General features: G+C 41.1%; 1 protein-coding gene across 1 annotated transcript in view; it reads right to left on the minus strand.

Moving 5' to 3' along the window:
- Positions 1–213: 213 nt before the first annotated feature.
- Positions 214–19,633, minus strand: part of LOC126292061 (uncharacterized) — a 33,140-nt gene continuing 13,720 nt past the window's right edge. The window contains exons 3-6 of the mRNA XM_049985865.1: positions 13,132–13,357; positions 6,397–6,482; positions 5,368–5,524; positions 214–874 (exon numbers count right to left, since the gene is read on the minus strand). Of these exons, the coding sequence (XP_049841822.1) occupies positions 768–874; positions 5,368–5,524; positions 6,397–6,482; positions 13,132–13,159 (378 nt within the window). The 5' untranslated portion in view covers positions 13,160–13,357 and the 3' untranslated portion in view covers positions 214–767. The remainder of the gene's footprint in view (positions 875–5,367; positions 5,525–6,396; positions 6,483–13,131; positions 13,358–19,633) is intronic.

Raw genomic sequence — 19,633 nt, forward strand, 5'->3', positions numbered from 1 at the left:
GCCACATCTGCACCTCAGAAACCTCACCAGTACTCCTTCTGAGGGAACAACGCTGATAGACTTCCTAAGATTTTTTAGAATTTCCCGTCATGGAGAGCTGGTCTTGAGAATCTTCGCACGTTCGCTGCCGATTAATGGAACTGTGATTTTTATTGGCTGACACATGTTAAATTATACGGCGGGAGTCAGGGAACCACGAAGTGCAGTTAACTATAGAATGAAATTAGTCATTTATTAATTTCAGTAAAAATACAATGAAACATTCATCTTTAAGTCAGCAACAGCAAATACTCTAAACAACTTACATTTTGTCTACAAACTATATGTAACACGCAGAAGATCATCATTCACTTACACATATGGAAATACACACAATGTAAATAAATATGTATATTTTGTTCGAGCAAATTGTGTATCAGATAGCGAACTGTGCTTTGTTAGATGCAGCAATTGAGGGTGACATGTACAAAATTCTCTTGAGAATAGTGTGAAACGAATTCTTGTACACATGAATGGTCTCTTAAATTATTTATGACATTCTCTGTTTCTGAAAAGTGAAACAGCAAGTGGAATCATTAGTATATCGCTCCTAAAATGTAGACACTGTTCCTGATAGATGTTGTACATGGTTTGTATATGCACTGTCAACACCAAAAGTGACAGCTGATTACTTTGATTCCTTCAACATTCATAGCTGTATATGCGCAAGAAGAAATCTGAGTCTGAAGGTAATGGTGACGCAAACACTCAACTGCATTCACCTCTCTTCACATTTCTGCACCCTCGCTGTCTTCCAACAGCCTGACGGGGCGTGGGTTATCACGGAGATCCCGGTAGTAGCTGTAGACGACCACGAGGGAGTACATGCTGAGCACTGGAAGAGAAAAGCGAGAGATACACAAAGGATGTACGTAGATGTCAAGCTAATCAAATACAATGAGTTATCACTTAGAAATAAATTGCATGGGCTAGATATGAAGAACAGAACAGCAAATGATTCATTCATTCATACAATGAATGGGTTTCACAGATCCCATCAAGAAGCAGTACCTTCAGGAGTAGATAAACAAGGGGCAAAGAAATGGAAGAAATTTAACCTGTATGCTGTTGTAAAAAGAAAATTACTTAATTTTATTTATTACATGTGTATACTATATACAGGGTGGCCCATTGATAGTGAGCGGGCCAAATATGTCACGAAATAAGCGTCAAACGAAAACCTGCAAAGAGCGAAACTTGTCTAGCTTGAAGGGGGAAACAAGATGCCGCTATGGTTGGCCTTCTAGATAGCGCTGCCATAGGTCAAACGGATATCAACTGCGGTTTTAAAAAAAATACGAATCCCCATTTTTTATTACACATTCCTGTAGTACGTAAATAAACATGAATGTTTTAGTTGAACCACTTTTTTCGCTTTGTGATAGATGGCGCTCTAATAGTCACAAACGTATAAGTACGTGGTATCACGTAACATTCCACCAGTGCGGACGGCATTTGCTTCGTGATACATTACCCATGTTAAAATGAACCGTTTACCAATTGCGGAAAAGGTCCATATCGTGTTGATGTATGGCTATTGTGATCGAAATGCCCAACGGGCGTCTGCTATGTATGCTGCTCGATATCCTGGACATCATCCAAGTGTCCGAACCGTTCGCCGGATAGTTACGTTATTTAAGGAAACAGAAAGGGTTCAGCCACATGTGAAACGTCAACCACGACCAGCAACAAATGATGATGCCCAAGTAGGTGTTTTAGCTGCCGTCGCGAATAATCCGCACATCAGTAACAGACAAACTGCGCGAGTATCGGGCATCTCAGAAACGTCGGTGTTGAGAATGCTACATCAACATCGATTGCACCAGTACCGTATTTCTATGCACCAGGAATTGCATGGCGACGACTTTGAACGTCGTGCACAGTTCTGCCACTGGGCACAAGAGAAATTGCGGGACGATGACAAATTTTTTGCACACGCGTTCTGTTTAGCGACGAAGATTCATCAACAGCGGTTACGTAAACCGGCATAATATGGACTATTGTGCAACGGAAAATCTACGATTACTGCGACAAGTGGAACATCAGCGACCTTGGCGGGTTAATGTATGGTGCGGCATTATGAGAGGAAGGATAATTGGCCCCCATTTTATCGATGGCAATCTGAATGGTGCAATGTATGCTGATTTCCTTCGTAATGTTCTACCAATGTTACTACAAGATGTTTCACTGCATGACGGAATGGCGATGTACTTCCAACACATTGGATGTCCGGCACATAGCTCGCGTCTGGTTGAAGCGGTACTGAATAGCATATTTCATGACAGGCGGATTGGTCGTCGAACCACCATACCACGGCTCGCACGTTCACAGGAACTGACGTCCCTGGATTTCTTTCTGTCAGGAAATCTGAAGGATATTTGCTTTCGTGATCCACTGACAACGCCTCACAACATGCGTCAGCGCATTGTCAATGCATGTGCGGACATTACGGAAGGGGAACTTCTCGCTGTTGAGAGGAATGTCGTTACACGTATTGCCAAATGCATTGAGGTTGACGGACATCATTTTGAGTATTTATTGCATGAATGAGGTATTTACAGGTAATCACGCTGTAACAGCATGTGTTCTCAGAAATGATAAGTTCACAAAGGTACATTTATCACATTGGAACAACCGAAATAAAATGTTAAAACGTACCTATGTGCTGCATTTTAATTTAAAAAACCTACCTTTTACCAACTGTTCGTGTAAAATTGTGAGCCATATGTTTGTGACTATTAGAGTGCCATCTATCACATAGCGAAAAAAGGGGTCGAACTGAAACATTCATATTTCTTTCCGTAATACACGAATGTGTAATAAAAAAATGGGGACTCCCATTTAAAAAAAATAAACGTAGTGATATCCGTTTGACCTATGGCAGCGCCATCTAGCGGGCCAACCATAGCTCCATCTGGTTTCCGTCTTCAAGCTAGACAAGTTTCGTTCTTTGTAGGGTTTTTTTTGCGCTTATTTCGTGAGATATTTGGCCCGGTCACGATCAATGGACCACCCTGAATATTTAATCAATTAAAATAGAGTGAAAGCTGGTGCTTTTGAATAGGAAACTGCTTTCCAAGGCCGGCGGCGGTGGTCTCGCAGTTCCAGGCGCTCAGTCCGGAACCGCGCGACTGCTACGGTCGCAGGTTCGAATCCTGCCTCGGGCATGGATGTGTGTGATGTCCTTAGGTTAGTTAGGCTTACGTAGTTCTAAGTTCTAGGGGACTGGTGACCTTAGAAGTTAAGTCCCATAGTGCTCAGAGCCATTTGAACATTTTTTTTTTTCCAAGTTGTACTCAGTAAGTACCATTTAGCTTCCATTGACAGGTGAGCCAGCGTTATTATACACATAGTCCAGTTAATATGTGCAGTATGTATGGAAGTTTACTTACGGAACTCTTTGTTAATTCTGTTTTTGCAGGTGTTTACAAATCCAGAATTAAAATTTTTTTCATTTGTAGAAGCTATGACGAACAAGACATGATTACTATTTATTTTTAAATCTCTGGTGTTTCGAAATTTTGTGCTACATCTACGGTTAGATTCGTTTCAATGTCTGTTCACTTTGTAACTTGCGGAGAATGACTAACTAAAATATACAAAGTCTTCTACCTCCTCTGTTATTTCATTTTTATTGAAATTTTTCCTATTAAAAGATCTTTCACATTTAGAGCCATTGGATTTCTTTCAGTTTCTGGGACATTCATACCGTATTCCTCGAACACTTCTGAAAGTATTTATATGTATCTTGGTAAATCACCTTCGCTTATAGCCATTACAATGAGGCGGTATGGGATACCTCATAATATCGAATCGGACCTTCTTTTGCCCCGCCTGGAACAGCATCTTGCCGTGGCATGGACACAAGCCATTGGATGTCCCCTGCAGAAGCACTGAGCCATGCTGCCACCATAGCCATCCACAAATGCGAAGGTGTTGCCTGTGCTGGATTTTGTGCACGAACATGACTACCGATCATGTGCTATAAATGTTCGATGGAAGCTGGGGGCCAAACCATTCATTCGAATTGTCCTAAATGATGTTCAAAACCAATAGCGAACAGCTGTGACCAGATGGCGTAGCGCATTGTCATGGGAACATGACTCAGTGGATTCAAGTACCATCTTCAAGTGGCAGAAGAAAGCAGTCAGGTGCATTTTAGGACTAGCACCAACACAAAGTTGCAAAAATCATTTTAAAGAACTAAAGATAATGACACTACCTAGTATATACATTTATAATTGTTTAATATATGCTAAAGATAATGTAAAAAACTTTAACTTAATATCTGAAGTGCATGTTCATAATACTCGAAATAATAGTAACATAGACCTACCATACACAAGGCTGATATTAACACTAAAGAGCCATAAACACCTTAGCTTGAAATTTTATAACAAACTCCCAAAAGCTGTGAGGGAACTACCGATGAATAACTTTAAGCAGACAATGGAAGTGTGCCTCAGATGTACGCCATATTACTCACTTGATGAGTTTCTAAACAGGGACACAAAACAGATATGCTACATGAAACAAAAAACTGCCATATGAATTATGCCTGTATGTTTGCGACAGTAATGTACCAGCAAAGACTTTTTATATGGATACATAAGATGTGCCATAGATATATCTTGATGCTATTGTATATTTAACTGTTATGATGTATTATTATTATTATTACTACTATTGTGAATGAATAATTGTTGTATTATCAACATTACTTTAACATGCGTATCTGATGCCCTGCGCAGGTACAATTATGTACACTAATAATTATTGTAATTTTTTAAAAAAATGTATTGAACACACTGACGATGACAATTGTATGGAAAACATACTGAAAGGCAAATAAAGATTGTATTGTATTCTATTCTATTCTATAGAAAATCTGAAGCTTTTCAAGGGATCTACGTATCACTGTGTCAAAAATGAAGTAGTGGTATTTGATTGTAGACAGAGATAACACACTGTGCCAGAGTACGTGCGATGAAGGAAAGGGCAGAAGCGTGCGAAATTTATGAAAAATTAATAGAGAGAGTGAGTCATGAAGAAATACTAATGTGAGGAATGGGACTAAAAAAAGAACCACTACCAGAGGATAAAGCGAATGCAAGCTTTCTGTGAGGTACCTGTTTAATAACACTGAATGACAGTTCAATGTGTAACAAAAGACTCTTCAAACTATTGTAACTAGCAAATAGTTTCATGAGCATTATGATAACAGCCTATCGGCTTGTTTCTAGTACCATATGTGACAACGAAAATTATATAACTGTAATGAGGGAAGAGCGACTTTGGCATCGGACTGTATTGTAATTGTATACTTACAAAAGTAGAGGACGACCCAAACCACTGCAATAATGCCGGCGATAGTTGATTCGATAACCGCAAAAGCTTTAATACATGAGACAATGCCCATTACAGTCACTGCTATGAGTAGCAGGGTTTCTACAACCACCCATGGAAGAAGTATGCCAGCCTTTTCCTGAAATGCAATAGAGAAAGCTGACATTACTGGTACACATTTGCGTCTTTACTTTCACAGATGATATTATGGGAACATTAGATATTCGTCCTCCTGAAAACAAAGACCACTAACGTTCACTGCTAAATAAGAAGCATTTCAATAGAACTAATAAATTGTATTTCTTACCAAAACTAGGTAACTGTAGAGTGAGCAGTAACAACAATAATATAGAGAAATGCGGCCTTTGTTTTTCATTTCAAAGTGTAGTATCACCTTGTGTCTATTTGAGTGAACTGTTCGTTGCAGGATATGATCCCTGCGGGGAATGTGTAGGGCTGTACAAACAATACTCGCCTTCGAACTAACTCACACATACACGCTCACACAAACGCAACTCGCACACTGATGACTGAAGTCTCAGGGAACTACAGTCATGAATGTGTGAGTGTGTATGTCTGCGTTTGTCGTCTAATTTGGACGAAGGCCTTACCGGCCGAAAGCTATATTTGTAAGAGCCTTTGTGTTGTGCCTATCTGCGACTCGGCATCTCCGCTATATGGTGAGTAGCAACTTTCCTTTTCACGGTATTGTTACATTCCATCCTGGATTTTCCATCGAATGTTATTTAGAAGAGTTACAATTAGCTGATAATAAGCCAAATAAAACAGTGTCTAATCACTCAAACAAAACTGGTAATACAAATATTTAAAACAAAAAGATAACTTTTTCAATTTTAAATAAAACCTTCAATTCTCTGACAGAATAATAATAATTATTAGTTTTTCAACCATTTGATACTTTAAAACAGCAAGAATCGAACAAAAAGTGTCAAAAACAAGTTTGTTCAGTTTCTGATAAACGTATTGTATTTCTGTAGTAAGATAGTTTACCTGAATTGCTCCGTAGATGAGAAGTATGCCACAGATAAACTGGATAATAGAGAAGACGACGCCTAAAATCAACTCCGCCTTAGTAACTGAAGCAGAAATGGAATTAAATATTAGTTGTTTTCCTCATACATAAAATATTATTACAAAAGGAAATGAATAAACAGCTATGAAAATCAATGCATTCAGCGTACACGCATTCTACTAAAACAGTGAAGATTTTCGGTGTATAATGTGTAGTAAGCAGTCACGTTGGTAATTCAATTGAATGCATTACGTAAGCTGTCTTACACACCAGGGCTCATTACGATGTCTGCATGTAACTTGCTCGTGCTTGCTGCCTTAGTTCCATGATTATAAATTATTTCTCAATTGTGTCAGTTATTATTTGTAATTAACCTGTAGAATTGTTCTTACATCTGGCAGGAGAAAGGAAGTGGGTGGATAGGCAGGAAGAGTGGAGAGGAAAACTACCAAGGATTATTTTGGAAAGTTTAGTAAAGAAACATGAAAAATGAACTACATGACAATTATTTATATCGCTTTATCTAACATAAAACATGTTTTATAGCCCAACGACTGGAGTGATGCAGTTTTGCATGCTCAGTTTTACCTCTCGTGCATGTCTGTTACCCCATGTATAGCTACTCCAACTACATGAATTTGACCTTACTTGCTATAGTCGAGACTTGGTCTCCCTCTACTATTTTTACCCCACCACTGGCTTCCATTTCCACGTTAACTAACTCCTGATGTCTCAGGATGTGTCTTATCAACCTGTGCATTCTGCTAGTCAGGTGGCGCCACAAAGCTCGCTTTCACTCTGATTAGACTCAATACTTCATCATTACTTAAATCTCATCTAATCTGCATCATCACATTTCAGTTCCATACAGTCCAGACAAATACTCCCAAGAGAGTCTCCCTAACACATTTTTTAATTCGATGTTACTATGGGGAGCGTTGAATAAGTAAACACTCCGTCTTCAGGCCGCGAGTGGCCTACCGGGACCATCCGACCGCCGTCTCATCCTCAGTGGAGGATGCGGATAGGAGGGATGTGGGATCAGCACACCGCTCTCCCGGTTGTAAGATGGTATTCTTGACCAAAGCCGCTACTATTCGGTCGAGTAGCTCCTCAATTGGCATAACGAGGCTGAGTGCACCCCGAAAAATGGCAACAGCGCATGGCGACCTGGATGGTCACCCATCCAAGTCCCGACCACGCCCGACAGCGCTTAATTTCGGTGGTCGCACTGGAACCGGTGTATCCACTGCGGAATAAGTAAGGCAACACATTTTTTCTCAGCCAATTCCGCTTGAAAAGATGCAGAATTTGTTGTGCGACGTCATGGAATATTTCTGCTTCAGCCCCTACAGTTTCATGAAATTTCGATAGGTGGCGCTGCTATACAGAGTATTCGAAGAGGCATCTGTAACGGAAGTGCTTTCTAATCGGAGAGCTGTCATTAGGTTTCATTCGGCAGAAAACCAGAGCTTCGCAGATATTCAGAGGCGCTTGCAGAATGTCAGCGGAGACATGACAATGAACAAAAGCACGGTGAGTCGTTGGGAGAGTGGCTGTCATCGTGGCAATGAGATGGTGCAAATCTATCCGATCTCCCGCTTTCCACTCAGCTGTACACAGCTGTGACTCCTGGAATGTTGGAACGTGCGGACACTCTCATTCGTGATGACAGATGGATCACAATCTAAAACCACGCTGCACAACAGGACGTCTCTGTTGGTAGTGCCGAGACACTCGTCCACCAGTTGGAGCATTCAAAGGTGCGTACCCGATCTGTCCCTTGACGTCTAACAGAAGATCATAAAGAGCAACGGACGACCATCTGTGAGCAAGAGCTTTGCGCTTTACCACGCTGATCGTGACAATTGTTTGTCGAATATCGTCACAGGCAATGAAACATGGGTTCATCACTTCGAACCTGAAACGAAACTGCAATCCATGGAATGGTGCCACACCACCTTTCCTCCAAAGAAAATGTTCAAAGCCGTACTCTCAGCTGGTAATGTAATGTCGTCGGTGTTCTGGCACTCTGAATGGTTTCACACTCTTTGTTATTGGTCGTCTAACAACTAATATACTGATAAATGGATGAGATAAAATATGTCGCTACGAAAATAGCCCTGAAATACTTTTTAGGGATGCTGTGCTATGAGTTTCTTTGGATCATTAATTTTCAATAAAACAAAATACATTATGTTCTTATTATTCTGGATCTGGCTTTCTATAAAAGTAACATTGTTTCGTTACTGTAACTCGCTATAAAGTTCAACATAACTTTCTTACTTTGCAGTTATTTAGAAGGTTACTGAAAATTATTTCGTTATCTATAGTGATGTTACATTTACATCTTTGTTTGATATTTAGTAAGTATCGTCTGTGGCGGTTCCAGTACTCCCCGACACAGGTATTATCTTAAAAAAATTGATACATAATTTTATACAAGTATAAAACATGATACATAATTGTTTCTCTTTATTACATAAAGTTCACATAATCATTATCCATGCACAAATAAAATCATAATCATCCAGTACAATTTTTTTTATCATAAATAATATGTGTTTTGCCAGGAGTCGTTAAAAGGGGTTATTTTGTTTCATGCCTTCCCTCACTGTGCAACATTATCTCTGAAATGTACTGTGTGCTACCCTCAGGAAACCGTAGAAACCACTACAGGGCGTTCGTCGCCACAAAAATGTAGATCCTACTCCCGAGATAAGGCACAGCCCCACACAAGTCTGCGCGCCCGAGAGGAGCTCACAAAAGTTCATTGGACTGTTCTTCCTCATCCACTCTACGGCCCGGATGTGGCACCTCCCGAAAAAAAAAAAAAAACTGGTTCAAATGGCTCCAAGCACTATGGTACTTAACATGTGAGGTCATGAGTCCCCTAGACTTAGCACTACTTAAACCTATCTAACCTAAGGACATCACACACATCCATGCCCGAGGCAGGATTCGAACCTGCGACCGCAGCAGCCGCGTGGGTCCGAACTGAAGCGCCTAGGACCGCTCGGCCACAGCGGCCGGTGCATCTTCCGATCACCATGTTTTTGGCCGAATGGAGGATGCATTCCACGGGAAGCAGTGAGTGGATTATAGAGAGTTTATTGGTGCAGCAAGACGCTGTCGCCGACGTCGACCAGTAGAGTGGTACCATGTGGGCACACAGCCCCCCCCCCCCCCCCCCCCTCGGTAAGACGGGACGTAAGGCCATGGCATTGAAGACCATGTTGAAAAATAGGGTACTGTAGCCAAAGAAATGGGGAATAATTTGGCGTATTGGAATCATGAATAAAACCGACGTGCTTTCAGGGCAAAAAAATGTGTTGCATTACATATTGAACGATCCTCGTATATAAGGGACAACTGAAGTTTCCTTTTGAGGACGTTACTGCGACTCCGATGAGGATATATATAAGCACCGACATGAAGGCAAGGGATAGCCCCCCCTCCCCCCACCCCCCCCCACCATCTGCCCTTGGCTAGGGAGTGTCATCTTTGTGCCGACATTTTCGTGCAGTGTTTTACAGTGAGTGTTCAGTGTTGTGTGTCTTTTGGGAAGTGTTGCGAACGGACATCATACTGTCGCTGAGTGTGATTTTTTTATCTCTTGCGAACAGAAACCAGACTGTCGCCATGTTTTTTAATTGTGTGTCTACGATCTTACCTGTCTGATTCCTGTGTATTTCATTAGCATTGCAAACCCCTTTGCTTTATGTTTTAACTTTCCACAATTTTCCGCCGTTTTACAATTTAAGTTTTATCGCCTGCTTTTATTGTTTCTTTTCTTCTTACGTTTTAAAAAAGTCTGTAGGCTGTAGAGCAGCGTAATAAGCTGCTGCCAGCCCGCCCCCTTCGGGGGGAATTGAAAATCAATAAAGGGAAAAAAGGGGGGGGGGCAAGGGATCAGTGTGGCATTCGTGTCTTTCGGAAGTGCCTGCAGTAAAAGCGGAAGAGTGAACTACGGTGGCATTATAACCAAATGCGTCCAAACAAGATGAACGTAGTGTAAATCTTTTCTTGGCTGCTGAAGAATGAACCGGTAGACACCCCACAAACAATGAAGAATGTGTATGGGGCAGTAGATTAGTCTGAAACCGCCATTGCGGAATGGCGCGCCATGTCCCGTGCTGGTCGCTGATCGACACAAGACACCTGTCGACCTGAATGGCGAGCCATATCCATTAGAGACAAGTGAGGGATGCCCCAGCACCCCACGCGATTATCACGCTCTCGGTCGCTTATGAGAAGCCATGAAGAGTCGGAGATTCCTGTTCGACGGGAATGTGTAGCAGACAGTCACGGACTTCTTGACGCAGAAGGACACTGACTTTTACCGAACGGATATTTTACGTGATTGTGCAGCATTACACGGATAATTGTCCGTGTAGCCCTCGAAATCTTTAACGAATAATCTTGTGAGGATGTACATTACAGTCGGATATCACGTGAGAGTAGGCCGGATTTTTTTGTTGTGAAATCTTTGCTGAGTGATTGGCACAGTATACATGTAAATCATTTCTAAATTTTATTAGTTATTTATGGAGTAAAGAATTTAATTAAGTACAATATGTTTTAGGATAAATAGGTAATGAGTCGTTATGAGATGGATATATATGTGTTTTGAGATAGCAGATCTCAATACTGCGTTATGCGTGATATTTTTTTCTCTTTGAGAAGGATGATTCCTCTGAGTTGCTCGAGTGCGCGGACAAGTCGTAATCGAGTGCGGGTCCTCTGTAATTTTTATGGATGGACATAGAATTGCTAATTTACAACCCTCAGTTGGTTTAGAAAACATTCTAGGGAACCCCAGCCAAACTTTGTTACAAACCAAACGCGCGCAGACTTAGAAATATCGGCGCTTAGTTTGAGGTACGCGGTAGGCCATCGCGCGTTATAGTCGCGTGAAGGATTAAGTGACACTGACCGTGATTTATTGACATTCAGTTAATAATAATTATCAAATAATTATCGGAATGGATAGTAAATGTTCTTGATGCTTACAGCGAGTGTGAGTTGATTTACTGTTTGAATACGACTGATATTAATCACAAGATAGTCAGCTAGTTGATACGTTGCTTAGCAACCCATAAACAGATTGTGATAGAATTACCGGAACGATCATTTCAGTCATTAGTGACCACTACACACACACCAGGAAACTAACTACTCTTGTCAATGACATTTGGAACGGATTAGTTTTATTTCAACTCCTTGGGATCAATAAACTTCATTCGAATATGAAACGTTACAAACTGTGTCGTGTTCCTTCAGTTTGGTAGAACGATAGACATTATAGTCTACACTACTATTTACCTTTTTTTTCAAAAAGAGAGCGCTTACCTTTTTCTGTTACAGGAATGTTTCTGCTTCAGTCATCAATCTTCTCAAAGCGGAGATAAGGGTGACACTCACACATAGCACTACGTCATCGTGATCAACCACACACACGTGCCCCCTTTCTACCTGCTTTTTTGTGTTGAAAACCCTGAGATATAGCCGCGGTACGACGAAGAAAGAAGGAAGAGGAGAAACGAAGAAGAAAGGAGAGGGGTGCGAGAGGAGAGAAAACAGAAGAAAAGAGAGAGAAGAAAAGGAAGAGAGACGAGCCCACAGCTGTTATACTGATTCTCGACTGTGCGGCCTTCGTATAGAAATTATTTCAAAGCTCCTTACAATTACATATTGCAAGAACTCATTATCTGACTATCGTTTCTGCATTTCACGTCCTTTATACTTCTGCCATCACCAGTATTTGTGCTGTCCAAAAAACGTTCTGCATTTCATTCCATTCAATTAATCCTACGAGACTTCGAAGCCTTTGACAGAATTCAGATTTCATCAGCAAAGCTAAAGTTTTTTTTTGTCCGTGAATTTTAAATGATTTTTTCAAACTTATCCCTGATTTCTACCGATGCTTGCGCTATGTACGTACTGTATAAATTTGGGGGTAGACTGCACACCTGTGTCACTCCCTTCTCAACACATGCCTTCGTTCATGACTTTCAACTCTAACTGAAGTCTGGCTTCTGTGCAAGTTGTTGTCCCTGTATTTCATCGCCAGCGGCTGTGGCCGAGCGGTTCTCGGCGCTTCAGTCCGGAACCGAGCTTCGAATCCTGCCTCGCGCTTGGATGTGTGTGATGTTCTTAGGTTAGTTAGATTTAAGTACTTCTAAGCTCTAGGGGACTGATGACCTCAGATGTTAAGTCCCATAGTGCTCAGAGCCATTTGATCCATTTTTTTGTATTTCATCACAGATAACTTCAGAAGTCCAAAGAATGGTTTCACGTTATGTGGAAACATTACACCACTATACTTACGTGTATGGATAAAATGTAGCACACTGAATGTCCTAACGGTTTTTTTATTGTTACTCAGAGAAAAATTTATTCTCATTCATTTAATTTGACTGTATGGAACACAACATTCCTTTACAATGTGGAATGGAACAGGGTCTGTAGCCATACCTTTCGTGTAGAAATATATTATAAATCGTTTTTTAGCAGTTTTGATGTGGAAAATGTTATCGTGCAGTTCATCAGACTTGGGATTAGGTGCGATGCAGTAATGAAAAAAGTAATGTGAGAAATGATTGAAACTGAAATTGTTTTTACGGAATATACAATGCTACTTGTGTTCATGCAGGAAACAAGAATGTCCACAGACATTAAATTACGCAAAATGGAAATCCCGGGTCGCTCACCTCGAGTCTGGGATAATGCTTTATCCATTGTGCTGATAAAGCTGCCGTCATCGCCCTTTAGTGCCAATTGATTGTTGAGAGTATCACCTCTATTTATGAGTGGCTTCTCGAAGTCTGTGTATACGTGCCTATTAAATTTGTCGATGGCTGCACTTAGATCATCATCGATGTAGTGATAGGTGTTCAGACTGTTCGCTGACGTTCCTATGTCCACGAGGCTCCAAACCTGCAATGAAACACGCGACACATTTGCATTAAATTGGTTGCAGGTTATGTTTGATAGACTGTGATGATACACTACTGTTTGGAAGAAGTGGAACGCAAAGATCGAGAGATGTGGTCACAATGAAATTTATTCTACGTACTAAGGCCGGGACACTACAGAAATGATTATCAACCGCAGACCAGTACATGCACTGTGACTGTGGAAATTCAGTACGGAGAGCTGTAATCACAGCCGGTAGACGTCGTGGCGTCGAATCAAGGGATACCTGAGTGAGTTGCTGGGAAGTACTCTGCCACGCGGTGTGTAAGTAAGACCGAAAGCATCAACTGCGGCTGCAGGAAGACCTGAACGAACAGCCACTGGCCGACCACATTCCAGACATGCCTGATGGATGATATGTCAGGCGAATGGGCAAGCCAGGGAAGCTGTGGTCATCCATCGAAGAAGGTTTGCACGTTGATCGGCACATGTGGCCTGGTGTTGTCCTGCTGAAGTATAGCCTTTGGAACGACCTGCAAGAAGGGCATCACCTCGGCCTGTACATCTCCCTCACGTGGCGGTAGCTGCTCAGATTGCCCTCAACGGCTCCCCAAACCATCACACTTGACGTTTGTCCACTATGACGCTCAACAATACAGTCTGTCTAATTGGGCTCACCCTGGCGGCGCCAAATGCTTATGCGGCCATCACTGTAGGATGAGCTGGAGCGGTGACTTGTCTGGAAAACATTAAGTTTTTACCACTTAGCAGGCCAGTGTAGGCGTTCGCGTGGCCATTACAGTCTACGGCGTTGATGGGTTCTGGTCAGTGGCTGCCGATGCAGCGGTATCCGTTCCACTAAGTCCAGCCTGCAGCAGATAGCTTTGAACCGTCTACGCAGACATGTCCACACCCTTTGTAGGGCTCCATCGTCCCGCCAACACTTTGTCGAAGCTGTTCTGACTGTTACAACCAACCAAACTGTTGTCACCTTGTGTACTTCAGTAACCTGTCGGCATTGTGTATGGATCGCTTCTCTCCAGTGGTTCCACATACGCCTCACTGTGCTACATATACATATATTGTACTCCGCTAGCCACCAAGTGGTGTGTGGCGTAGAAACCAGCGTGCCTTGTACGAGCCGCAGTGGCACAGAACGACAAACTGGCCTCCTGGAGACCAATCATTCTGCACCATCCGAACGCACTCACATGTCGATATTCCACCCTGTGATGTCGGCGAGGTATACTGGCACTTCGTTACACGTTTCCACTTCGTATGACGGCTCCGTACCGACTGAGCATTGCCTAACACTGACCTGTCCGGTCGACACAAAAGAGGACGCTGTTGGACCTTCGTACACGCCACCACTGAACCATTTAAATCACTCACTATGATTCCGCTATTCTACACTTCCTCTTATTGGGGAATGTTGCAGACCATTGCTTGTGAGTGTTTCACTTTTTACAAACAGTAGAGGATATTTTACTCAAAGTAACAGCCTGGCTCAAATGGTTCAAATGGCTCTGAGCACTATGGGACTTAACATCTATGGTTATCAGTCCCCTGGAACTTAGAACTACTCAAACGTAACTAACCTAAGGACATCACACAACACCCAGTCATCACAAGAAAGAGAAAATCGCGGTGGTCTCGCGGTTCTAGAGAGACGTGTAGAGGGCAAACACTGTAGAGGAAGACAGAAATTGGAATACATCCAGCAAATAAATCAGGACGTAGGTTGCAAGTGCTACTCTGAGATGAAGTGGTTGTCATAGGAGAGGAATTCGTGGCGGGCCGCATCAAACCAGTCAGAAGACTGATGACCCTGAAAGGTATCTGTTGAGATTCGATCAGGATAGAGCCAGTGAAAAATATCGATTGTTCCCAACCGCAAGGTTGGACGAGTAGTACATCTTCATTAGTAAGATCTTTGACAGCTAACAGAGCTAGGTGCACGCGGTAAGAGTTTGAGTAGTGGTGAGGAGATGCGCAGAGACAGCAGACGTGTTTCGAGTCGGAGCTAGATGCTTGCAGGAGGCAGCCGGGTCGTGACAGCATCAAAGTAAGAATTGGCGATACGCACATAATAAGCTATATTTTGAGCGAAACTCGGCACATATCTGGGGAAACTAAAAAGAATAATTAATAAAATAGATTTTCTTTGGTCAAATAATGTCTAAAAGCTAGATAGAAATCTCATTGTTGATGCAATAAGCGTTTTGTGAAACTTTCTCTTAAATCCATGCTACAGAAGTTTTTTTTTTACTTTTTCACATGTGCCTTAAAAGTTTGAGCAATAAATATTTTTTTGATAAAATTAGAGTTTCATCTCAGACCTTATGTCGTTCTCCGCATCCTGTGCTTGCATTGAACCAAAAGGTACATCAAAGTAGAGTTCCCATGAGTAAAGCTAATAATTTCATTTATCAGAGTAAGCCGGCCGGAGTGGCCGTGCGTTTCTAGGCGCTACAGTCTGGAACCGCGTGACCGCTACGGTCGCAGGTTCGAATTCTGCCTCGGGCATGGATGGGTGTGATGTCCTTAGGTTAGTTAGGTTTAAGTAGTCCTAAGTTCTAGGGGACTGATGACCACAGCAGTTAAGTCCCATAGTGCTCAGAGCCATTTGAACCATTTGAACCATCAGAGTAAAATAATTTATATGCCATTGCACAGTTGGCAAATTATTCAAATCAGGACAGAATTTTTATCAAGTAACTAACAGGGCCAAAATGAGTCAAGTTGTCTAGAATGATAATTTTATGCCATTGCACTACGTCTGGGTTGAATATATGTTTTATTATCGGCTAAACGGGAAGGAGTGCACGAGCTAAGTCCACAGACGCAGTCAGATGCAGGTTGGTGCCTTTCATTTATTTTTACCACTAAACATTCATGCAGTAAGATGTGTATTTTGAGTATTAATTTTCCAACCATATTTTCATGCAGTCAGATAAAGTTCAGTTCAGTTAAATACGCAGTCAGATGCAAGTTTTATTAAAGACTAAAGCAGTCACATGCAGTTCAGTCTAGTTTAAATAGAGAATTTTTATTAACAACAAGAAAGGTAACATATATCATTGGTTAATATTGCAAGATCACAGGTTAATGTACGCGAGATAAGGCATTGCAAATGCAAATGACACCAATGAGGTCAGAAGCGGCGGTGGTTTGAGGTCTGCGGAATGGACACTTTCAGAGCTATCCTTGAAGTAACCGATTTGTAACAGCTCGTTGTGTCACTGTGGTGCCAACTGCTGCTGAAATTGCTTCTGCAGATGCAGTACGATGCGCCAGATCCATACGTCGAAGACGATTGTCTTCCCTCTCGGTAGTGCCACGTGGTCACATGGAGCTCGGTCTTCTTGCGACCGCACATTCCCGTGACCACCGCTGGCAGAAATCATGTACAGTGGCTACATTCCTGCCAGACTTCATGCAGTATCGTAGAAGGAACATCCAACTTCTCGTAGACCTATTAAACGCCCTCAGTTAAACTCAGTGAAGTGATGATAATGGTGTCTTTTGTGACATCCACGTGATAAATTTTTGGCTACAGTGCGACGATAGGAAATTATGCCTCTAATAGTTATAAGCATTATCTATTTGACGTATGAAAAAAAACAGTGAAAACTTATAAATATTAATTAGTTATATAATATTCTATGATATAATTGGACATATCAATGTGTTGTATCATACAAAGACAATGATAATTGTTAATTGCTTTTATGATCTGCGTTTTTCTTCCTTTGTTTCTACCTTTTGTTGGTTGGCTTATGTAGATTGCGGACGCATACCAACCTGAGGTCTGTTATGAAATTGTAATTATTTGTTAATTATTACTTGAAAATAGAGTTCATTATTATTATAAATATGAGTGAATAAGTATTTGTAATTTTCATTCCTCTCTCAGTAAGCATTATCTTTGTTAATTATTGGCCGGCCGGTGTGACCGTGCGGTTCTAGGCGCTTCAGTCTGGAACCGCGTGACCGCTACGGTCGCAGGTTCGAATCTTGCCTCGGGCATGGATGTGTGTGATGTCCTTAGGTTAGTTAGGTTTAAGTAGTTCTAAGTTTTAGGGGACTGATGTTAAGTCCCATAGTGCTCAGAGCCATTTGAACCATTTTTTGTTAATTATTTCTTTCCGCTGCAACGAGCGCAGCCATTGATGATAGCGATTTGCATCGCGTTTTTGTCTGTGTTTTCCTTAGAAACAAATCAAATGTTTGCTTGATGAGGTCTAAATAGTGCACAATATGGAAGTATAGTTTCTAGAATTTAATAATCATTTCAAATACTTACTTATTTGGTTTAACAATATAAAGTCTCTATCAATTGTTTGCCGCCATCTTAACAATTATCTCAGCGGCAAATTCAAATTACGCAACTCTGCAGACATAAATGCCGAACGTAATGCAAATGTGTAAAGATAAATGTGCACCGGTGGTTCCGAACTGATTTTAATGAAAATAATTCGCATCAGATTGGTTCTTTAAATACAGTGCTCATAGCACGATCCTTATAAGAAACTTTTCTAGCTGATGTATGGAGCAGAAATTAAATACGCGCGAGTTGCTAAAAATATTGTTTCAGGTAACATACGTCAGTGTTGTGCGCGGCTGTTATTCGGTGGTTTTAATTATCATTTTGCTGAAGATAACTGTTTCCATCGTAATCCATAGTTGTATAGAATGTGTTGTATGAACTGTGATTTAGTGACACTTACACAACTTACAGACAACATTTTAACACGACGTTAACTTGGAGTTCCTTAGCGACTTGATTAAATCTTTAGCCGGGAGAAAAATTATTTAGTAATTACTCAGTGTAATAAAATAAGATTATCGTTTCCATTTACAAATTGGTTAAATACCAAACCACTGAATAACACAGCGAACGCCACACTTCGTCGCCCTAAGGGCATTCAAGATAAAATCAACTCACCACGTCCAGTCTCAAAGGTAACTAACGACCAGGACAGTTACAGGTTTTATTTAAAGCAAACCTTATTTGCATCCTCATAGTGGCTCTCTCAGGGCCAGTCTTGTGCGACTCGCTTGGTATTTGAATACGCATCATCTTTCAGATGTAGGAACACGCGCACCAAATTTCGTTTATGTCGCAAGACTCCTTCTTGGTGTTCACATTTTTTCCGTCAGTGTACATGATAGTTAAATTGGGTTTGGCGCAGTTACTTGCGTGTCTACCACGATCAATCACGAAACTGATTTAAGTTTTATTTTGTATGATAGTGCCTCAGTGCTGCAGCATTTTTAGATAGCTATGGCAGTACTGGTGTCAGCCTTCTGAAGCTTGCGTCTGAAAGCTGGCAACAACGCTTCCAATTATCAGGGACCTTTTATCGCAGTATGAAGTTGAGGTAGAACCCAAACATCTATAAAAAAAATTAAACAGCGCTTGCCTCACAAAACAGAATGCATTACAATTTTAAGCTGTCTGTCTCAGGCAAACACAGTTCGCAGGCGACATAAACTTTCTGTCTGGACGTAAAAAGAACTTGACACAACAGGGGAGAATACAACATAAGGATAAACTAAGCAAAGAAGCAGGTGATGAGCAGAAAGTTGAAGACTGATTTTATTAACAGCAAATAGGGCCTGCCAGTATTGTGGAAGAAGCTGAATTGCTGTAATAATAATTATAAAAGGTGGCAATTTTATTTACGCACTGACTTTTAAATAGATATGATGGTATCTGATACTCAAGTACTAATGCAAACAGACGTAATGATGCTTAAATGCTTTAATTCTTTGCTATGATTTAATCTTTAAAATTTAATAATTCTCTTCCTGTTAATATTTAATTAAATAACTTACGTCGTTCAGATTTCGTAACGCTGACGGCGTTAAAATTTAAAGTTGTACAGTCCCTGTTTAGTTTTCTTTCAATTGTTGCGAGCCAGCGATGGTGCAATGCTGTTCGCTTTCAAGTCTACACATTTATAAAGGTCAGGTCCAGGAAACACTTTTGTGATCACGGTTGCAATTTAGACTGTATTCGCGTAATTGTACTGATTAAGAGTTATCGTTTCCGGAAGATGCAGGTTCGATTAAAACTGTGTGCACTTCTGCGCGTATAATGAAAATATTCCTAACACATCGCGCAACAAAAAGTAACATGCGAATCACAACCGTAGTCAAACGAAGAAAATATATGATGACATAAATGTTCTTCGCTGTTATTCAGGACAGGTTTAGATTAAACACCGCAATTTTCAGTCTTTAAAAATCACAAGACGATACACTTTAGAGATATTTGTTTTGAATAACTTG

This window comes from Schistocerca gregaria, chromosome 9 (assembly GCF_023897955.1).
Source record: "Schistocerca gregaria isolate iqSchGreg1 chromosome 9, iqSchGreg1.2, whole genome shotgun sequence".
Taxonomy (NCBI): Eukaryota; Metazoa; Arthropoda; class Insecta; order Orthoptera; family Acrididae; genus Schistocerca; species Schistocerca gregaria.